The following is a 19,087-nucleotide window of genomic DNA, read 5'->3' as shown; positions in this document are numbered from 1 at the left end:
TCTGGGGAAGGATGAGGAACAGTTAAGACATAAAGGACAAAGAAAAATCAGTTTGTTATCGGCATGATTTTATTGGGTGATCAGAGGAAACCCGTGTTTGTCGACAGCCTCCGAGTACAAAAACAACAGTGGAAATGTCACGCTAACAGTCGGACGGGTGGACGTGGAATTCGGCAGCTGCTTCTGCGACCCGCCCTTCGCATTAACTTCAAAATTTCAACTCCACCGCTGTCGATGGCGCTCACACACACGCACACACACACACACACACACACTCAAAATGGGGATTCAACACTCTGGAGGGAAACATTGCGATGAGAACAAAATTGTTTTTTGTTGTTTTGTTTTTTTTAAAAAGTATTTAAAAAATAAGAAAGTGAATTATCTAAGTAGAAACAGGCTTTCAGTTGCGAGTGACGATTGAACAGCTCGGTTCGCTGACATGATACAAAAAACAAAGGGTAACAAGAAAACTACCAATTAGTCCGCGGCAATAAGTCCAACACTATCCCTTTTATTTCTTCTTTTTTTTTTTTTTTTTTTTATTTCCTTTTAAGAAAAACATAATCTCCCACTACGGTTCAGTCAATGAGTTTAACAGCTCAGGAGGGCAGAGGCTGCGGAAAAGATTATCCCTCTAGTTCTGACAGAATTGCACTTGCGTTTTGTTTTTCATGTGATCAAAAAAGTAAAACTCCCTTAAGATACCAGTGTAACACACACACACACACACACACACATAATTGGGGTAACATCCCACCATTTTCAATGTAAATATCCATTTTATGACTGCGCTTTTGGTGCACAGACAGCTAAAATGGCCCGTTTGAGTTGACCTGATCCAGGAAGTAGACGCCTCCGACCCCCTTGGCGCCTCTTGAGTAATACTGACTAAAAAAAGAACAACCGCGTGGAAGAAGTACTTTCCGAAATGAAACTACAAGCGAGTTTGACCTATCTATTTTTCTCTTCTTCCAACAACAGGAAGAACGACCTTCATTCGATAAGAGCTTAGAATCTGAAGAAAGTAATTGTGCGCTTCTCCCTGCTTTTCTTCTCTGGGTGAAGGCGAGGGGTGAGTTGCCGGCATTTTTAGGATTAACGGCGACTCCGGCTCTCGGAAAAACCCCGATATCCTTCTACGACGCCAACTTCCTCGCTCCCCCCGGGTCGGAGGAAACCATATTTTAAGTCGGCCCTTTTCGGACGATCGAAATGAGCTCAGCGGCTTTTCACAAATGCTTCCCGCCCTCCGTGGAAGAACACAAAGAGGAAGCTGGAGGCCCATTCAAAGCGTTTCCTGTCTCTGCAGCTGCTCCGGGCTCGGCGGGGCGGAGCAGAAGGGAGGGGCGCCGCCGTGGACTTCCTGTCAACGTTTTCCCATTTTTTTTTATTTTTTTATTTAAATGCAGGAAAAGATGTAATGTAAGAGCTGATAAACAAGCTAGCGATGTTTAAACCCCCTGCTCCCAACAAAAACAAAAAAAAAAAAAAAAAAAAAGTGAGGAGAAAAACAACATTTCCTCAGATCCAAGCAAAGTAGTTTGATAAATCAACCGCCACGTTCCTGATAATTGTGCTTTTTTATGTTTGTGAGTGTGTATGCCCCCCCCCCCGCTCGCCATTCCTCCCCCTACTTAAGAACCTTGGCTACCGACGCGTAGGCGATGTGGATCTCCTCGTCGTCGGGGCAGGTGGACGCAAACTCCTCCCTGGCGTACGCCGCGTTCAGGTACCTCCAGAGGTTGGTCAGAGACTCGGGGATTTGGAAGTTGCGGTATTTCAAACACACCACCTGAGGGCGGGGAAGAACCGGTTAGCTTGAAAATACCCGGCGTTTGGGAAATTCTCCCTGCCGGGCGATCACCTTCACGATGTTGAGCTTCGGGAGCAGGTTGCAGTCGGCCAGGGTGAGCTCCTGGCCGTCCAGGAAGGGACGGGAAGAAGGAGCGTCGTCGTCCGCGCTATTCTGGTCGATCTCGTCGGGGAGCGCGCAGCCGAGGTAGTCGTCCAGCTTCTTCAGCGCCTTCAGAAGGCCTTTCTCCAGATCTGACGCCGCGGAAAACACACACACACGCACACACACATACGTCGATGTCTCTCCGCGGGTTCGGATGAAGACGCGCCGACTCAGTCGGAGATACTCACTGTCGTTGGCCTGAGGGTTGGAGTTCTTGATGTAGGCGGAGAACTTGGAGAAGACGTCCATGCCCGCCGTGTTGGAGTCAGGGTTCCTGGCGGCCAGGCGGGGGCACCTGAGCCGGCGGACGGACACGTCAGGAGATGGAGGTCGGACGAGGACCGCCGGGGCGGCGAGGAGGCCGGCTTACTTGGGAGGGGAGAGGTTTTCCTCCAGGAACTCCTCGATCTTGTTGGTGTCGGTTTTCACGTCGTTCCCGTAGAGCAGGAAGGGCGGCTGGGCGCCGGGAGCCAGGTCCTTCAAGATGTCCGGCTTCCTGCGGGAGGGAGAAGAACGCTCAGTCTGAGGACCACGACTCACAGCACGACAGAGGAACAGACGGACGCTGGAGCTACATGCTAGGAAACAGGGTTCTCTCCATGTAGATTCCATGTTCTCCTGCATGGGTTCTCTCTATGTTCTCTCCATGTTCTCTTGCATGTTCTGCTGCCTAAGTTCTCTCTGTATGTCCTCTCCATGTTCCTCTGCCCACGTTCTCTCCACGTTCTCTCCATGTTCTCCTGCCGAGGTTCTCCCCATGTTCTCTCCATGTTCTTCTGACCGGGTTCTCTCAATGTTCTCCTGGCTAAGTTCTCTCTGTATGTTCTCCTGCATGGGTTCTCTCCATTTTTTCTTGCCCAGGTTCTCACCATGTTCTCTCCACGTTCTCCTGACCAGGTTCTCTCCATGTTCTTCTGCCCCGGTTCTCTCCAGGTTCTCTCCATGTTCTCTCCATGTTCTCTCCACGTTCACCTGCCCAGGTTCTCACCATGTTCTCCTGCCTAAGTTCTCTCTTCATGTTCTCTCCATCCTCTCTCCTCGTTCTCTCCATCTTCTCTCCACATTCTCTCCACGTTCTCCTGCCCAGGTTCTCTCCATGTTCTCCTGCCTAAGTTCTCTCTTCATGTTCTCTCCATCTTCTCTCCCCGTTCTCTCCACGTTCTCCTGCCCAGGTTCTCTCCATGTTCTCCTGCCTAAGTTCTCTCTTCATGTTCTCTCCATCCTCTCTCCACGTTCTCTCCATCTTCTCTCCACATTCTCTCCACGTTCTCCTGCCCAGGTTCTCACCATGTTCTCCTGCCTAAGTTCTCTCTGTATGTTCTCTCCATGTTCTCCAGCATGGGTTCTCTTCAAATTCTCTCCATGTTCTCCTGCCTAAGTTCTCTCTCCATGTTCTCTAAGTATGTTCTCTCCATCTTGTCCTCACATCCCAAAAACAACCAGCATCTCCACTGAAGACTCTTAAATTGTCCTCTGGTGTGAAGCAGAGGGTGAACGGTTGGAGGTGTCACCATGATTGACAGCTGTCTGCGCTTAGTCCCGCCCCCTCGGCTAAAGGCTGTCTGTGATTGGCTCCCGCCACGAGCAGCTCTAGCGCTCCAAATCATGAATGAGCACCAATCTCTGAAATGAAATCCTATTTGCTCTCAGGTCTGACTTTTGTCACTCTGTAACCGCACAAAAGAAGCAGATTTCTAGCGTGGGAAAGCAAACACACACACACACACACACACACACACACACACACACGGAAGGGTGTCACCTCTTCATGTCCACGGTGGTGACGTCGAAGGTGACGCCCTTCAGCCACAGCACCATGAAGAGACGCTGAGAGAAGGGACAGTTGCCGATGCTCTGACCGTCGCTCCCCGCCTGCAGACAACAACAACAACCATCCTGGTCTGCACATCATGTGTGTGAGTGTGTGTGTGTGTGAGTGTGTGTGTGTGTGACAACACAAAAATCACATTCGAGAACCTGCGGGGTCGAGACGTCAGGAACACCAACCTAATCTGTCTGAGCGCCGGCCAAGGACGGAAAAAAAAACCGTTCAGTCACAGCAGTCAGAGTGAAAGTGCTCATTATGGGATGTCACAAGGTTGGAATGGAAGAAGCAGGAACCACGTCAAGGCCCTGATCTGCTTCTACGCCCGATTCTCCTGATCAGAAAGACGGCCTTACAATCTGAGGCAACGGGGGGATCAATAATAATAGTAATAATAATCTCGATCAGGTTCCAGGAGTTTGAAGGCCGCTGTGAACTAGAAGCATCTCCAGACGAAGAAAAAGAAGAAGATGATGATGAAGAGGAGGAGGAGGAGGAGGAGGAGGGGGAGTCACAACTTACAAGTTATTAAACAACGTGTTTTTTTGTTCTTCCAGGGGAGGAAAAACGGGATTAACCCGCCAAGAGACTAAATATAGAACCCGAATGTCCTGCGGAGTGTTTAAGTTACTTTAATGAGATTATTACTGCGGCCGGTGAGTCAGCGGACACACACACACACACACACACACACACACACACACACACACACACACACACACACACACACACACACAGATACGAACCTTGACAAAAAGTTCCACTTTGGGCTTAACGGCGTCACTCATCTTCACCCGTCGGAGAAGCGCAGACTCTCTTCTTCTTCTTCTTCTTCTTCTTCTTCTTGTTTTTCTTGTTCTTCCGTCCTTCCTGCAAGCGGAAAACGAGAGGACGCGTTGAAACAGCGAGACGCCGACCGGGATGGCTGCAGATTTCGAAAGCTTCGCAGGGCCCAGCCCATCTTCCGCCACGACGGCCGGAGGAGGAGGAGGAAGAGGAGGGGGAAGAGGACCGGGGGGGGGGGGGGGGGTATGAAGGAAAACAACAACAATAACAAAAAAAAAAAAAAAAAACAAAAGTAACAAATATGATGTTTTGATAAGATCCGGCCCAACCTCGGCTTCCCGGTGCAGAGCTGCGATCGGCGGCTGCAGCGGGGCGGCGCTTCCGCTCTCCGGACCCCGTTTCCTGGCGCGGCTCGACGGGGAAGAGTCGGGGGAAGTGTCAACCCACTCGGTTCATCCTGCGAAAACGACTGTCTGTGGACGCAGGATTCGATATTTAGTGTTAAAATGTGAACTTTTATCTACTTTTTTAATTTTTTTTTATCGGGGGTGGGGTGGAGGGGGTGGCGGGGTTAACGTCAGCTGAACGCCGTTCAGACGTGCGATGGCGCCCTCTAGTGGTCACAGTCGAAACTGCATGAGGAGATTCTATTTACAGTACAAACATTAGTTTATAGTATAAACTTTATACTACAAACTACGTTGTCGATAGTATAAACAAAGGGTGGGCAATTATTTTGACTCTCAGGCCTTATTTTTTATTTCATTGTTATGTGTGGGCCAACTAGGTATCATGAAAAAATTAAAATTTAAATATTTAACCGAAGATAAGATAAACTCTATTGTTACCCATAGGGGAAATTCCTTTGTCACAGCAGTGTAACCGTTATAATGTCAAAGAAAAAAAAAGGAGGAAATAAATATAAATATGAGTATAAATATAAGTAGAAAGGCTGATGACAGGATATAACAAGACAAAACAAAATAATCCACAAATAAATAGACGGCATTTACATTTTTTACTTTAAAGTCATGAATGATCACATAAATGTATTGACAATATTTTGTATGTAATCATCCATACAAAATGAAAAAAGAAAGATAAAAAAATTGAAAAAGTAATGAGTTTTTAAATGCAATTTTGATTGAAAATACTTGTTAAAATATTAAAAGAAAATACTTTGGTGAGCCCAATACGGCCCGCGAGCCATAAAATGCCCAGGTCTGGTATAAACTATTAAGTTTATGCAATCCAAACACGACACATTATTTAGTCAAATACATTATAATAATATACGATAGAAAACAGGTGAACATTATCGGAAAAATTATGGAAATTGCACTTTCATCCTGCTTTAACATAAGGAAAGGCATTTAACATAAGGCATTTCCATAAGGAAAGGAAAAAGTAATAAAAAAGGAAAACAGGAGAGCGAGAGAGAAACCATCCCTTTTTTTTTATTGCAAATGCATCTTAGCACTCCAGTTGCTTTAGAAATCAAACCCTACAATGAATATCGCAGCATATCTTGTCATTGTCCGTTGTTCTCTATGACAAATTACTTATAATTTTTGTGTGCTTTTGCACTGTGGTTCTTAGAGTAACGCTGTTTCAATGCTTTGTATAAGATAAGATAAACTGTATTGATCCCCATGGGGGAAATGATTTCATAGCATCAATAATTATGAATATAAATATAAATGGAGAGACAATTTGAAGATAGCAAAAGGCAGCCTCAAAGCGGCACGGGAAGGGCATCCGCTGTAAAACTTTTACCAAAGCCAAGCATGCGAATCGACCATGATAACCAGATCATACCGGATGGGTCGAGGCCCGGGTTAACAACAACCGCATTGGTACTGATGACCTACAGGGTACTAATGGAAATTGGGCTTCTGTGGGTCGAAGAACAAGAACAAGAAGAAGAGGAGGAGGTCGTGTTCGGAAACAGAGAGAGAGGAGGAAAGGAAAGAGTCTGGAACTGAGAGTAGGGACTTTGAATATTGGGACCATGACAGGAAAAGGTAGAGAGTTGGTGGACATGATGCAGAGAAGGAAGGTGGATATACTGTGTGTCCAGGAGACCAGGTGGAAAGGTAGTAAGGCTAGAAGCTTAGGAGCAGGCTTTAAGTTGCACTATTATGGTACTGACAAGAAGAGAAATGGAGTAGGAGTTATCTTGAAGGAGGAGTTTGTTAGGAACGTCCTAGAGGTGAAAAGAATGTCAGATAGACTTATGAGTCTGAAACTGGAAATCGAAGGTGTGATGCTCAATGTTGTTAGTGGCCATGCCCCGCAGGTGGGATGTGAATCTGAAGAGAAGGAGAAGTTCTGGAATGAGTTGGATGAAGTGATGCAGAATATTCCCAGAAATGAGAGAGTGGTCATTGGTGCAGACTTCAATGGACATGTTGGTGAAGGCAATAGAGGGGATGAAGAAGTGATGGGCAGATTTGGTATCCAGGATAGGAATGCCGAGGGACAGATGGTGGTAGATTTTGCCAAAAGAATGGAAATGGCTGTAGTGAACACCTTTTTCCAGAAAAAACAGGAACATAGGGTAACTTATAAGAGCGGAGGTAGGAGCACGCAGGTAGACTACATCTTGTATAGAAGAGGTAACCTGAAAGAGATCAGTGACTGCAAAGTAGTTGTAGGTGAGAGTGTGGCCAGACAGCATAGGATGGTGGTTTGTAGGATGACTCTGGTGACAAGGAAGATGAAGAGGACAAAGGCAGAGCAGAAGACAAAATGCTGGAAGCTGAAAAGGGAGGAGTGTTGCATGGTTTTCAGGGAGGAGTTGAGAAAGGGTCTGGGTGGTCAGGGTGAGCTTCCAGATGATTGGACAACAACAGCTAGTGTTATCAGGGAGACAGGTAGAAGAGTACTTGGGGTGTCATCTGGAAGGAAAGTAGATAAGGAGACTTGGTGGTGGAATGAGGAAGTGCAGGAGTGTATACAGAGAAAGCAGTTAGCAAAGAAGAAGTGGGATACTGAGAGGACTGAAGAGAACAGACAGGAGTTCAGGGAGGTGCGGCGAAAGGTAAAGATAGAGGTAGCAAAGGCAAAACAAAGGGCTTATGATGACTTGTATGCTCGGTTGGATAGTAAGGAGGATGAGAATGATCTATACAGGTTGGCGAAACAGAGAGATAAAGATGGAAAGGATGTACAACAGGTCCGGGTGATTAAGGACAGAGAGGGAAATGTATTGACAGATGCTAGAAGAGTGATGGGAAGATGGAAAGAGTACTTTGGAGAACTGATGAATGTGGAAAATGAAAGAGAGGCAAGGGTAGAAGAGGTGATTATCGTAGACCACAAAGTAGCAAAAATTAGTAAAAGTGAAGTGAGGAAGGCATTGAAGAGGATGAAGAGTGGAAAAGCAGTTGGTCCTGATGATATACCTGTGGAGGTGTGGAAGTGCCTAGGAGAGGCAGCGGTAGATTTTCTGACTAGATTATTCAACAGGATCTTAGAGAGTGAGAAGATGCCTGAAGAATGGAGACAAAGTGTGATGGTGCCTATTTTTAAGAATAAAGGGGATGTGCAGAATTGTGGCAACTACAGAGGGATAAAGTTGATGAGCCATACAATGAAGTTATGGGAAAGAGTAGTGGAAACTAGACTGAGAGCAGAAGTCAGCATTTGTGAACAGCAGTATGGCTTCATGCCTAGGAAGAGTACTACAGATGCAGTATTTGCGTTGAGAATGCTAATAGAAAAGTACAGAGAAGGCCAGGGGGAGTTGCATTGTGTTTTTGTAGACCTAGAAAAAGCATATGACAGGGTGCCAAGAGAGGAGCTCTGGTATTGTATGAGGAAGTCTGGAGTGGCAGAGAAGTATGTTAGACTGGTGCAGGACATGTATGCTAGCTGTGAGACACTGGTACGGTGTCCTGTAGGGGTAACAGAGAAGTTCAAGGTGGAGGTGGGACTCCATCAGGGATCAGCTCTGAGCCCCTTCTTGTTCGCAATGGTGATGGATAGGCTGATGGATGAGGTTAGACAGGAATCCCCCTGGACCATGATGTTTGCGGATGACATCGTGATCTCTAGTGAGAGCAGACAACAGGTAGAGGAAAATCTAGAGAGGTGGAGGTATGCTCTGGAAAGGAGAGGAATGAAAGTTAGTCGCAGCAAGACAGAATATATGTGTGTGAATGAGAGGAACTCGGGTGGAGCGGTGAGGCTACAGGGAATGGAGATCAAGAAGCTGGAGGATTTCAGGTACTTAGGGTCAACAGTCCAGAGCAACGGAGAGTGCGGAAAAGAGGTGAAGAGACGGGTCCAAGCAGGTTGGAATGGGTGGAGAAAAGTGTCAGGGGTTCTATGTGATAGAAGACTATCGGCCAGAATAAAAGGAAAGGTGTACAAGACAGTGGTGAGACCAGCGATGATGTATGGACTAGAAACTGTTCCAATGACCAAAAGACAGCAGGCAGAACTAGAAGTTGCAGAGATGAAGATGTTGAGGTTCTCTTTAGGAGTGACCAGGATGGATAGGATCAGGAATGAGTCTATCAGAGGGACGGCACATGTCCGATGTTTTGGAGAGAAGGTCAGAGAAGCCAGACTGAGATGGTTCGGTCATGTACAGAGAAGAGATAGTGAATATATTGGTAGACGGATGCTGGAATTGCCAGGCAAGAGGTCTCGAGGAAGACCAAAGAGAAGATTTATGGACGTCGTGAGAGAGGATATGAAAGTAGTTGGTGTGAGAGAGGAAGATACAGAGAATAGGGTTAGATGGAGAAAGTTGACTCGCTGTGGCGACCCCTAACGAGAAAAGCCGAAAGAAGAAGAAGAAGAAGAAGAATTATGAATATAAATATAAATGGAGAGACAATTTGAAGATAGCTAAAAGCAGCCTCAGGGCGGCACGGGAAGGGCATCCGCTGTAAAACTTACCAAAACCAAGCATGCAAATCGACCATGATAACCAGATCATACTGGATGGGTCGAGGCCCGGGTTAACAGCAACCGCATTGGTACTGATGACCTACAGGGTACTAATGGAAATTGGGCTTCTGTGGGTTGAAGAACAAGAACAAGAAGAAGAGGAGGAGTTTGTGTTCGGAAGCAGAGAGAGAGGAGGAAAGGAAAGAGTCTGGAACTGAGAGGAGGGACTCTGAATATTGGGACTATGACAGGAAAAGGTAGAGAGTTGGTGGACATGATGCAGAGAAGGAAGGTGGATATACTGTGTGTCCAGGAGACCAGGTGGAAAGGTAGTAAGGCTAGAAGCTTAGGAGCAGGTTTAAGTTGTACTATTATGGTACTGACAAGAAGAGAAATGGAGTAGGAGTTATCTTGAAGGAGGAGTTTGTTAGGAACGTCCTAGAGGTGAAAAGAATGTCAGATAGACTCATGAGTCTGAAACTGGAAATTGAAGGTGTGATGCTCAATGTTGTTAGTGGCTATGAACCACAGGTGGGATGTGAATCTGAAGAGAAGGAGAAGTTCTGGAATGAGTTAAATGAAGTGATGAAGAATATTCCCAGAAATGAGAGAGTGGTCATTGGTGCAGACTTCGATGGACATGTCGGTGAAGGCAATAGAGGGGATGAAGAAGTGATGGGCAGATTTGGTATCCAGGATAGGAATGCAGAGGGACAGATGGTGGTAGATTTTGCCAAAAGGATGGAAATGGCTGTAGTGAACACCTTTTTCCAGAAAAAACAGGAACATAGGGTAACTTATAAGAGCGGAGGTAGGAGCACGCAGGTAGACTACATCTTGTAACCTGAAAGAGATCAGTGACTGCAAAGTAGTGCTGGTGCTGGTGCCAGAGTGGGTGGAGGAAAGTGTCAGGGGGACGAAGAGATAGAAGACTATCTGCCAGAATGAAAGGAAAGGTGGACACGGTGGTGAGACCAGCGATGCTGTATGGACTAGAAACTGTTTCAATGACGAAAAGACCGGAGGCAGAGCTGGAGGTCGCAGAGATGAAGGTGCTGGGGTTCTGTTTGGGAGTGACCAGGATGGAGAGGATCAGGAAGGAGTCCATCAGAGGGACGGCACATGGTAGATGTTCTGGAGAGAAGGTCGGAGATGGTTGGGTCATGGACAGTCAATATATTGGTAGACGGATGCTGGAATTGGGTTAGATGGAGAAGATGGATTCACTGTGGAGACCCCTGAAGGGAAAAGCCCAAAGGAAAGACGACTTTGTCACAGGGGTGCAGGACATGTATGACTGGGACAAAATGACGACTGAGATGGTTTGGACATGAGCACTCCTCTGTTCATGTCCTAACCGTGGTGAAGATCTGGATAGAAGGTTGTTGAAGGTGGAGCTGCCAGGCAGGAGGTCTCAAGGAAGACCAAGAAGAAGATTGATGGACATAGTGAGAGAAAATATAAAGTGAGCTGGTGTGAGAGAGGAGGATCCAGAGAATAGGTTCAAATGGAGAAGGTGGATTCGCTGTGGTGACTCCTGAAGGGAAAAGACCAAAGGAGAAGAAAAAGAAGTAGAAGATGGCAAAATACATCCACAAATAAATAGACAGCAGAGAACAACAACAACAGCAATAACAAGGATAAGAACAGACAAGAAAATGGGAAAAAAATCTGAATAAATGTCAGTATTGACAATCATGTTGACTTTAACTTATAGAGCAGTGTTATATTACACATTATATGATATCGTAGGGCAATATTCATCTAACATGTATTAACACTATCAGAGGTTTGAAAATTCGACTCCAAAATGAATTGAAAATGAATGTTTGTTTTTTGTGAGTGGAGGATACTTGGAAAATATCCCCTCCTTCCAGTCTCTGTGCTGCTCTTCTCCCTTTCTCCAGTTTCAAATCCTGGATGTAATTATCTCAGACATCATTTTATTATCACTTGTACTCACAACTATTCCGGTCAAATGCAGAAAGCCTTTATCCAGAGGAGATCTGGAGTGTCACTGCAGCTGCAGAAGGATGTTTTTGTTTACTAGGAAAACATTGTTTCTTTTGTACAATTCGAAAGTGAGTGTTTTAGCGATTTGATTTTTGGTATAAATGTAGATGTTTGTGTTTCCCCTGGTTAAACATATTTGTCACCCGGGTAACGGTAAAACATTTGTCACATTACATAACATTACATTGCATTTGGCAGACGCTTTTATCCAAGGGACTTACAATAGAGGACATAAGGACTGCAAATAACACTTGTAAATACAAGATGCACAGGAAATATACAGAACAGTAAGCTTGGGTTCGTGAGGTTTTTTTTTTTTTTTTTTTTTGACAAAGACATACACAAACGTACACACACACACACACACACACACACACGGCATAGCCTAACTTGGTGCCTAACCTGATCTGGGGCATCAGCGCAGTAAAAAGTCCTGAAAGAGAAAAGTTTTTACCTGTTTCTTGAAGGTTGAGAGAGATGATGCTAGTCTCGTTGCTTCCGGAAGTTTGTTCCACCACTGAGGTAGTAGAACTGAGTAGAACTGTTTAATGAGCAAGAGCTGTTAACTCACTGTTCCTGCTCAATTCCAGGTAAAAAAAACAAAAACAAAACAAAAACAGAATTAATTGCACCCCATAACCACACCCACACAATCCCGGCAACCCCCAAAATCACACAGAAAACAAGCATCAACATAAACCCCAACATTCGTGACTCACTACAATATATTTGTAAATTAAAAAAAATAAATAAAAAAAAAGACTGTTAGGCTGCTGTGACAAAAAAAATCCCTAATAAAGTTTATCTTATCTAAAAAAAAAAAAAAGAACAAATGACCTCACACCCTCCAAGTCCCGCAGGAAACACGAACGCCTGCATCGTGCACGTAATAACGCATCTTCCGATGCTCGCACACGATTGAATGAACGAGAGAGACTGAAAGAGACGCAAGTGTGCACGTGGGACTGCGCGTGTGCGCGAGACTAAGAGCATCCCGATTGGTTTTCTCAGCAAAAAAAAAAAAAAAGAAAAAAATCAGCCAATAAATTGAGGCGTTCAAATGACTCAAGTCTGCAAAGAGAGAGAGAGAGAGAGCGGCATTTAAATCCAATGAGATCTTGCAAAGAAACATTTAGGCAGGTGTTCTGTGCAGATTCGAAGATAGAAAGGAAATGTTTTAAGGTTCTATTTCTAAGAAATGAGTTCATAGCATTTTAGTGTGTCTGTGTGTTGGTTGAAATGAGTTTCTGCAAGTTGGGCTGTCTGTTATCTCAGCGGATATGAAGAGGCAGATGGAAAAAATAACAGAGGGAGAGTAATGGGCTCTCATTCAATTTAATTTTTTTTTTTTGAACGAAGATCCAGGAGATTCATTCCGTGTTCTCCGGTTTCTCTGGTTTTCTCACGCGGTTCAAAACATGCAGGAAGTTCATCACAGAGCCTGGAATTGCGCAGAATAAGCGATGCAGATAATGTGTGAATAAACAGATACACAGACATGACGCCAGGCCGCAGGACATTTCATCATTTCCCTTCAAAGTTTATTGATTCGATTTACAAAAAAAAACAAAAGCATGAATCATCCAATGAAATCATGAGTGATTTTAATCAGCTGATTTAGCATCGTGTCCTCGGAGGACGAAAGGCCGCGGCGCTACATCCTCCACAGGGAGGGCAGGAGGACGGCGCAGGCGACCGCCGTCAGGGAAAGCTGGACGGACGTGGCTCCGTTGCAAAGGTCCTCGTTGCAACAGGAGGTCGACACATTTGCGCTTAAATCTACGCCAGGAACGCGCAAGGTTATCATCTGGTTACAGAGAGCCTCGGGTGCGCAGCCATGACGGGCCAGGACGAGGTCTTCGTTTTCGGAAAAGGCTGCAAAGCATCGGTTGAGGTCAGCTATTATCACAACACTGCATCCTTTTGTATATTGTAAAATGAGCAGGTTTTTTTTTTGTTGTCTTTTTTTACTCACTGGCATTCACTGTGATGCACTGCTGCCCGTCGGCGCAGGTGACTTGATCATTAAAACCGCAGTTGCCCGCGATGTCGACCGGGCACTGGTAGCATGACAGGCACTGCGCTGCTCAGAAACAACCAGAAAATCACGCGTCAGACTCGGCTTAGCGGGAAATGTCGATCACAAGTTTCTGCTGTCACTTCACAGAGCTGATAGGAAATATATTGATTATTCTAGATCAGACCTGGGGATTTTGTGACCCATTTTGTTTTTTTAATCCTGCCCGCCAAACTATTTTCTTCCAATATTTCAATCAATAAAGTGTTTTCAATCAATATTGAATTTTGAATATCCTTATTTTTCCTTTTTAAAAAATTTTTGGATGAAACATTCAAAATAATGTCAGTACATTAATATGATCAGTAATGATTTTGAAGTTGAAATAAAATGTCAAAAAAAAAAAAAAATGGATTCAATTAATTAAATGAAATTGCAATTTTCATTTTGTTTTATTTACATTTATTTACCTTGCTGGCCCACGCATAAAAATGAAATATGAAATGTGGCCAAAATAATTGCCCACCCCGATCATCTTTATATTAGTTTGGTCTGATTCGTAACGCCAGTTTTCATCTTCATTCACCTGATACACCTTTTAGAGTCATCCATTTATATCCTGCTAACCTCTGGAACTTTTAAATATAAATAATCAAAAAGATAAAATCACAAAAAAGTGATTTTCCAGAAAATGCAATTTCTCCTTCAAGTCAGATTTTTTTTTTTGGGGGGAGCAATTTTGTTTTAGAAATAACACCAAGTTTGTTTTTTTTTCAACCAAGTTTCCCCATCTTACCCGTTACAGACGTTATTTTTCTGAGTCCTGCTCGGACTTTAACTGAAGTCCAACCTTAAAGGGCGACTCGCTGTTGGCGAAGGGTTATTCTGGTGAAAAATATTGATGGAGATGTTCTCCGACTCACCGACGGCTATAAAAGCACTGAGTGCAATGATTGTCTTCCAGAAGCTGCTCATCCTTCAAGTCTTCTCTTCGTCCAATCAAGAGCCGTGAACTTATCACCCACCGTCGCTGAACAGACTGCTGGATACGTTAATCGAATGGCTTTATATAGAACGGTGAAAAAATCAGGCTGGTCAAGTTTTCTATAGATGAAACCGCTCCAACAGGAAGAAAAAAAAAAAAGCCAATGCCTGAAGCGACATCTGTCAAATTCCGGTGTTCTTGAGAACTTAATTTTGATTCGCTTTTTGAGATCGTGTGCCAAAACAAATAAAGATGGTTGTCTTGAACGTCATGAAATTTGTACCATACCTGTTATGGAATGTGTTCGTTCAGGCCCCTGATCGGTGTGGCAGGGATGGAGGAAGAGCAGGTTCAATCATCAACCTCATCCGCTGTGGCTTTTGAGGCTGAGACCTAGAAGATGTGGAGTTCTGCAGGGTGCCCACCTGGGCCCAGGGGATTTTTGATTATCCAATTTTTGATTTTTGATTATCCAATTCAGAGACGGCGACCTCGGGTTCCGTCACCGAAGCCATTCGTGGCGCGTTTGTCCGACGGGGGGGTTCTAGGCGTACCAGGTGAACAACGCTCAAGAGCTTCTCCAGGAGACCCTTTTCCCTGAGCTCAAACTCCAGTGATCCGAAATCTCCGTAATCTCATCAGTTTCTTGATCAAGTTTGATTTCACTTTTGTTATTTTTCACAATACCTTCCTCCAGCATTCCTGTTATCAATCATCTTCTTGTGAAAAACACCCTTGAGTCATTAAAACCTGTTCAGCACGACTCAAAGAGCCACGTCCCTCCATGAAACTAAAAGTTCAGGCTTGGGTTGGAACCAGTCATCCATACTGGCTGGTGGAATTTATCGCCTTTTGGGCGATCCTGTCGCAAAACACTACTTCGAAATTAACGTTTTGCAGATGAGACTCCGATAAGGTGATTCAGAACATGCCGATGATTAGGCATACCGTATCCTCCTCGCGGATCCGCGTAAGAAGAACCTTATTCAGTTTCTCAACTGCTGAAGATCTGGAGTTTGAGCTCAGGAAGAAACTCTTGGGACAGGGTGGCGTCATGGTTTGCAGATCCACCCCACAGCAAGGAGGTCCCTGATTGGACTCTGACAGAAGCTTCTTTCTGTTTGGAGTCTCCATGTTCTCCCCATATCTGCGTTGGGTTCTTCCAACAATCCAAACACATGCAGGAGCTTCACTGGAGACCCTAAAGCTCCCAGGCATGTCAATGAATGGCTGTATGTCTCCATATGTGGCCCCAAAAGTTTTTACTTTTATTTTGTGACTTTCATGCCTCTAACTGGTATACAGAAACATTTTCATGCATAAAACTTTTTTGGAAAAAACGGTTATACCATATCGGGTCCTTTTCAAAAGTGCTCTAAAGATTCGTAACACTTGGAGTCTTTTAGTGTCATGAGAAGGTCTATCCATTCCAATGTATCTGACGCAATGTATCTTAATTTGAAATGAGCAGAGGCAAACAGAACCCCACCAAGAGTTTGTGAGCGTACAATGGAAAGACATTGTCAGTCGGTCAATCATTTAGAGATCCCTTGACAAATATTTGGAGTCTTTCTTGCGGGCCCTTTTATTGCCCGGCTTTTTCTGGACGACTCGCTGAGAAATCCTTTCTCCGAGCTCAGGATGGAACTGAACCATGTGCAGTTCTAGCATTCTCACCTTTAATAGGGGACTATTGAGACCGAAACGTGAGCTTCGGACTTTTTGGGGGGCTCCTGCTTTGCCCTGCAGACCAAGGGATGAAACTGAGCAAATCACCCAAAGTATGAACCCGAAGGAACGCATGCTACGCTAATGTTACGAATAAGCTGCCTGGAACAGAATCATGTGTATACATATCCCCATTAAAAGGTTGGCAGATCGATCCCCGGCTCCTCCTGTGTCCCTCCAGAAGAGTTTTGGTTAGCGCTTTGCACGGCAGCTCTGGCGCCGTCGGTGTGTGAGGATGTGTGAACAGTAGATGGGTTGAGGGTTGATCTGCCAGGTCTAAAAGACAGATAACCCACCATCGGATTCAGCTCACCAACAAGTGATTTTTGGGTGGCAGTTGTACACCTTTATGACTCAACAAAGTGTTTGTTATGGATGTTTGGATGTCCAGTAGCAGAATCCCACTCGTGTTCAGATCTGGGGAGCCTTACCGGGTCTTAACGTCACCATCCTCGTGGGTGTTGAAGTCTCCAGGTAGACTGAGGGAGTCCCTGGTAGAAGTGCTCCCTAGTAGCCTCTCTCGGGACTTCAAAAAGGGTGGCTTGTCTAAAAGCTGATGGCTGCATAGGCGCAAACAAAAGTCAGGACCTGTAACCCAGCCTGAAGGCAAAGGGAGGCTACCTTCTCGTCCACCGTGTTGAGCCCAAACATAGAGGCACAGAGTCGGGAGTCAATCGGTATGCCCAAAACTGCCTGACGCCTCTCGCGGAGGTCAACTCCAGAGTCCAACCCCTTCAAAGGACACTAGTTCCAGAGCCCAACCGGCACATCCAGATGAGTCTGATCATATCTGTCTGGAAACCCCTTGGCCTCGCACACCAGCTCAGGTTCCTTCCCCATCAGAGAGGGGACAGTCCATGTCCCTGGAGTTAGCTTCTGCAGCACAGGGTCAGACCGTCAAGGTTCCCCAATTCGGTCACGACCTGTGAAAGGGGGGACCCATGTTGAGCTTTCAGGCCTACCCTACTGAGCCCCCTGGGTCCAGGCCTGGCCATCGGGCACTTCCCCTCGGGCCCGACCCCAGGGACTGGCTCCAGAGGGGGTGCTTGGGGACCCGCCGAGGGAAAACCAGGTCCATTTCTTTCCGGTATTATTTGGGGATCTTCTGAGCCGTGCTTTGACCTGTTTGCCTTGGATGACAAACCCCTCCACCGCGATAAGAAGGTGCTTAAACCAGCAAGATCAAACAGGCTTCACCCTTTTTTTAATTTTGTCTCCAATGCTATCAATAGTCAGTATACCTACATTGAAAAAAGGTGAATGCAAATTTACAGTCCTTCACTTTATTTGGGTTTTTCCCATCGAACATACTGCCATCGCAACAATTCCAGGTATGAGTCAGAGTCCTGTGTAATTTCTTGAACATCAAGTTCTTAATTAGCTGGAATGCCAGCCATGGAGAAAGTGTCAAGAGGACAAGGGTGAGGACGAAGGGTACAGTCATCTTTGTCCCGAAGCACAAGACCAGAACGGGTGCTTTCAGTGGGTGTATGCAACTTTTGAAAATTTTCCTTTAACTCTGTGACACACCTGGGATTAGGCTCCTCAGACATGGATACGGGCCAATATCAGATAAACTATCAGCCACATCTTTTTGAGACACTCAAAATGGGCAACAGGCATCTCCAAAATATATTTAAGATAAATTGCAGCCAATAGAAATAGCCTGGATTTTGCAAAAACTCTGAAATGCTTCCTTTCAGAGCCTTCGCCCGAAATGCTGCGGAGCTTCCAGCTTGAGGGTTAAAACACCTTTCGTGAATACTGGGGAATCAGACGTGGGAGAGTTTCGTACATTTATCAGAACTCTCCTGCATCGGTTGGAGGAGAAAGGAAACCGAAAGGTATTGTGGCCGCCCCATTTTGGTCCTCGTCCAACGCGGAAGAAGGCACGCCCAAACATGAGGATGACAAACTGTTATAGGATGCTGCGGGTGGCTTGTGTTTCCAAAAAAGCTCAAGGAGGGTTTTCAGCAAACATCGAAACATCGAGGAGAAGACCGGCGCACCCAAAGTACAGGTAAGGTCCGCAAACACCACCGACGGTCTGGAGATGGGGGGGTCAAAGAAGCCATAGGATGGAATCAAAAAAAAAAAAAAAAAAATGGGGCCAGCGTTGCAACCTAGAGCAGATCCAACATCTGTTAATTATGTAAAATAAAAATTGGAAATAAGTGGAAGCATATAGGTGTCGTAATTCAAATTAAAACGCGTAAGTAGGAATGCTTTTCCATTTTCAGCATATTTTGACTCGTATGGAATCCAAATGACATTTTCAGCTTCTCCTTCCAGACTGATCCTTCTGTGACTTCATCCAGATTGAAAGGTAAGACATTTTGATGTTATTTTCAAAAAGATATCCAAATTGCTATCAAAATTTCAACTTCAATTCAAATTCATTAGCAGAAATGCTTTTGTTTTCAGAACGTGGCAGCATATTGTGACTTGATCCAAATTAAAAAATAAAAGACATTGAGATTTAATTCTCAAAAACGCACAAATTGCTATCAAAATTTAACATTTTGAATTAGAAAATTCAAAATTTAACTCATTAACAGAAATGAGTTTGTTTTTCAGAATATGGCAGCATATTTTGACTAAACTAAAAATGAGTAATAAGTAAACCAAACTCTATTTTCATTTTTTTTTTTTTTTTTTTTTTTTTCCAAAAAAAAAAATTCAGAAAAAAAAAAAAAAAAAAAAGGTATCAAAATTCAAATTGAATTGATTCGCCCAAAGGCAGGCAGTTCCTAAACGGGGACGACCAACGCTCTGCTCAAGCTTTAACAAATCTGTTAATTACAAAAGCTTGGAAAGCTCGCTTGCTGCTCAATTCAACAGAAGGAATAAAAAAATAATTTTCCACATCAG

At 44.7% G+C, this 19,087-nt stretch overlaps 1 protein-coding gene and 1 long non-coding RNA gene across 3 annotated transcripts; both read right to left on the bottom strand.

The window, feature by feature from the left end:
- Window positions 1-51: 51 nt before the first annotated feature.
- Window positions 52-12,218, bottom strand: clic1 (CLIC family member 1). 2 transcript variants are annotated; one of them, XM_086178114.1, is made up of 9 exons: window positions 11,941-12,218; window positions 11,437-11,496; window positions 4,901-5,044; window positions 4,532-4,655; window positions 3,723-3,832; window positions 2,331-2,456; window positions 2,149-2,255; window positions 1,868-2,049; window positions 52-1,795 (listed from the first exon to the last, which is right to left on the bottom strand). In XM_086178114.1, the coding sequence occupies exons 4-9, from the start codon at window positions 4,571-4,573 to the stop codon at window positions 1,634-1,636; spliced, it is 729 nt and encodes a 242-aa protein (XP_086034240.1). In that variant the 5' UTR covers window positions 4,574-4,655; window positions 4,901-5,044; window positions 11,437-11,496; window positions 11,941-12,218; the 3' UTR covers window positions 52-1,633. The 2 variants fall into 2 exon arrangements, with proteins under 2 accessions (XP_086034240.1, XP_086034241.1); XM_086178115.1 differs by lacking the exons at window positions 11,437-11,496; window positions 11,941-12,218 and having other exon boundaries at window positions 4,901-5,058.
- A 783-nt stretch (window positions 12,219-13,001) lies between these two features.
- On the bottom strand, window positions 13,002-14,555 carry LOC147216038 (uncharacterized). The gene is made up of 3 exons (XR_015109151.1): window positions 14,427-14,555; window positions 13,462-13,569; window positions 13,002-13,361 (listed from the first exon to the last, which is right to left on the bottom strand). It is a non-coding gene; the product is annotated as an uncharacterized LOC147216038 (long non-coding RNA).
- Between the last annotated feature and the right edge of the window lie 4,532 nt (window positions 14,556-19,087).

The sequence above is a fragment of the Fistularia commersonii genome, chromosome 30 (assembly GCF_037954325.1).
Source record: "Fistularia commersonii isolate RoL2024-O1a breed Wild chromosome 30, RoL_Fcom_v1.0, whole genome shotgun sequence".
NCBI lineage: Eukaryota > Metazoa > Chordata > Actinopteri > Syngnathiformes > Fistulariidae > Fistularia > Fistularia commersonii.
The sequence above is the reverse complement of the archived record's forward strand: the minus strand, read 5'-3'. Positions and strand labels throughout refer to the sequence as shown.

Excerpts from the sequence above, each read along its gene's own strand:
- clic1 (XM_086178114.1), bottom strand. The coding sequence starts at position 4,573 with ATGAGTGACGCCGTTAAGCCCAAAGTGGAACTTTTTGTCAAG. Across the intron at positions 2,457-3,722 it reads ACCACCGTGGACATGAAGAG|GAAGCCGGACATCTTGAAGG; the intron begins GTGACACCCTTC and ends TCCCTCCCGCAG. Across the intron at positions 1,796-1,867 it reads CGAAGCTCAACATCGTGAAG|GTGGTGTGTTTGAAATACCG; the intron begins GTGATCGCCCGG and ends CCCCGCCCTCAG.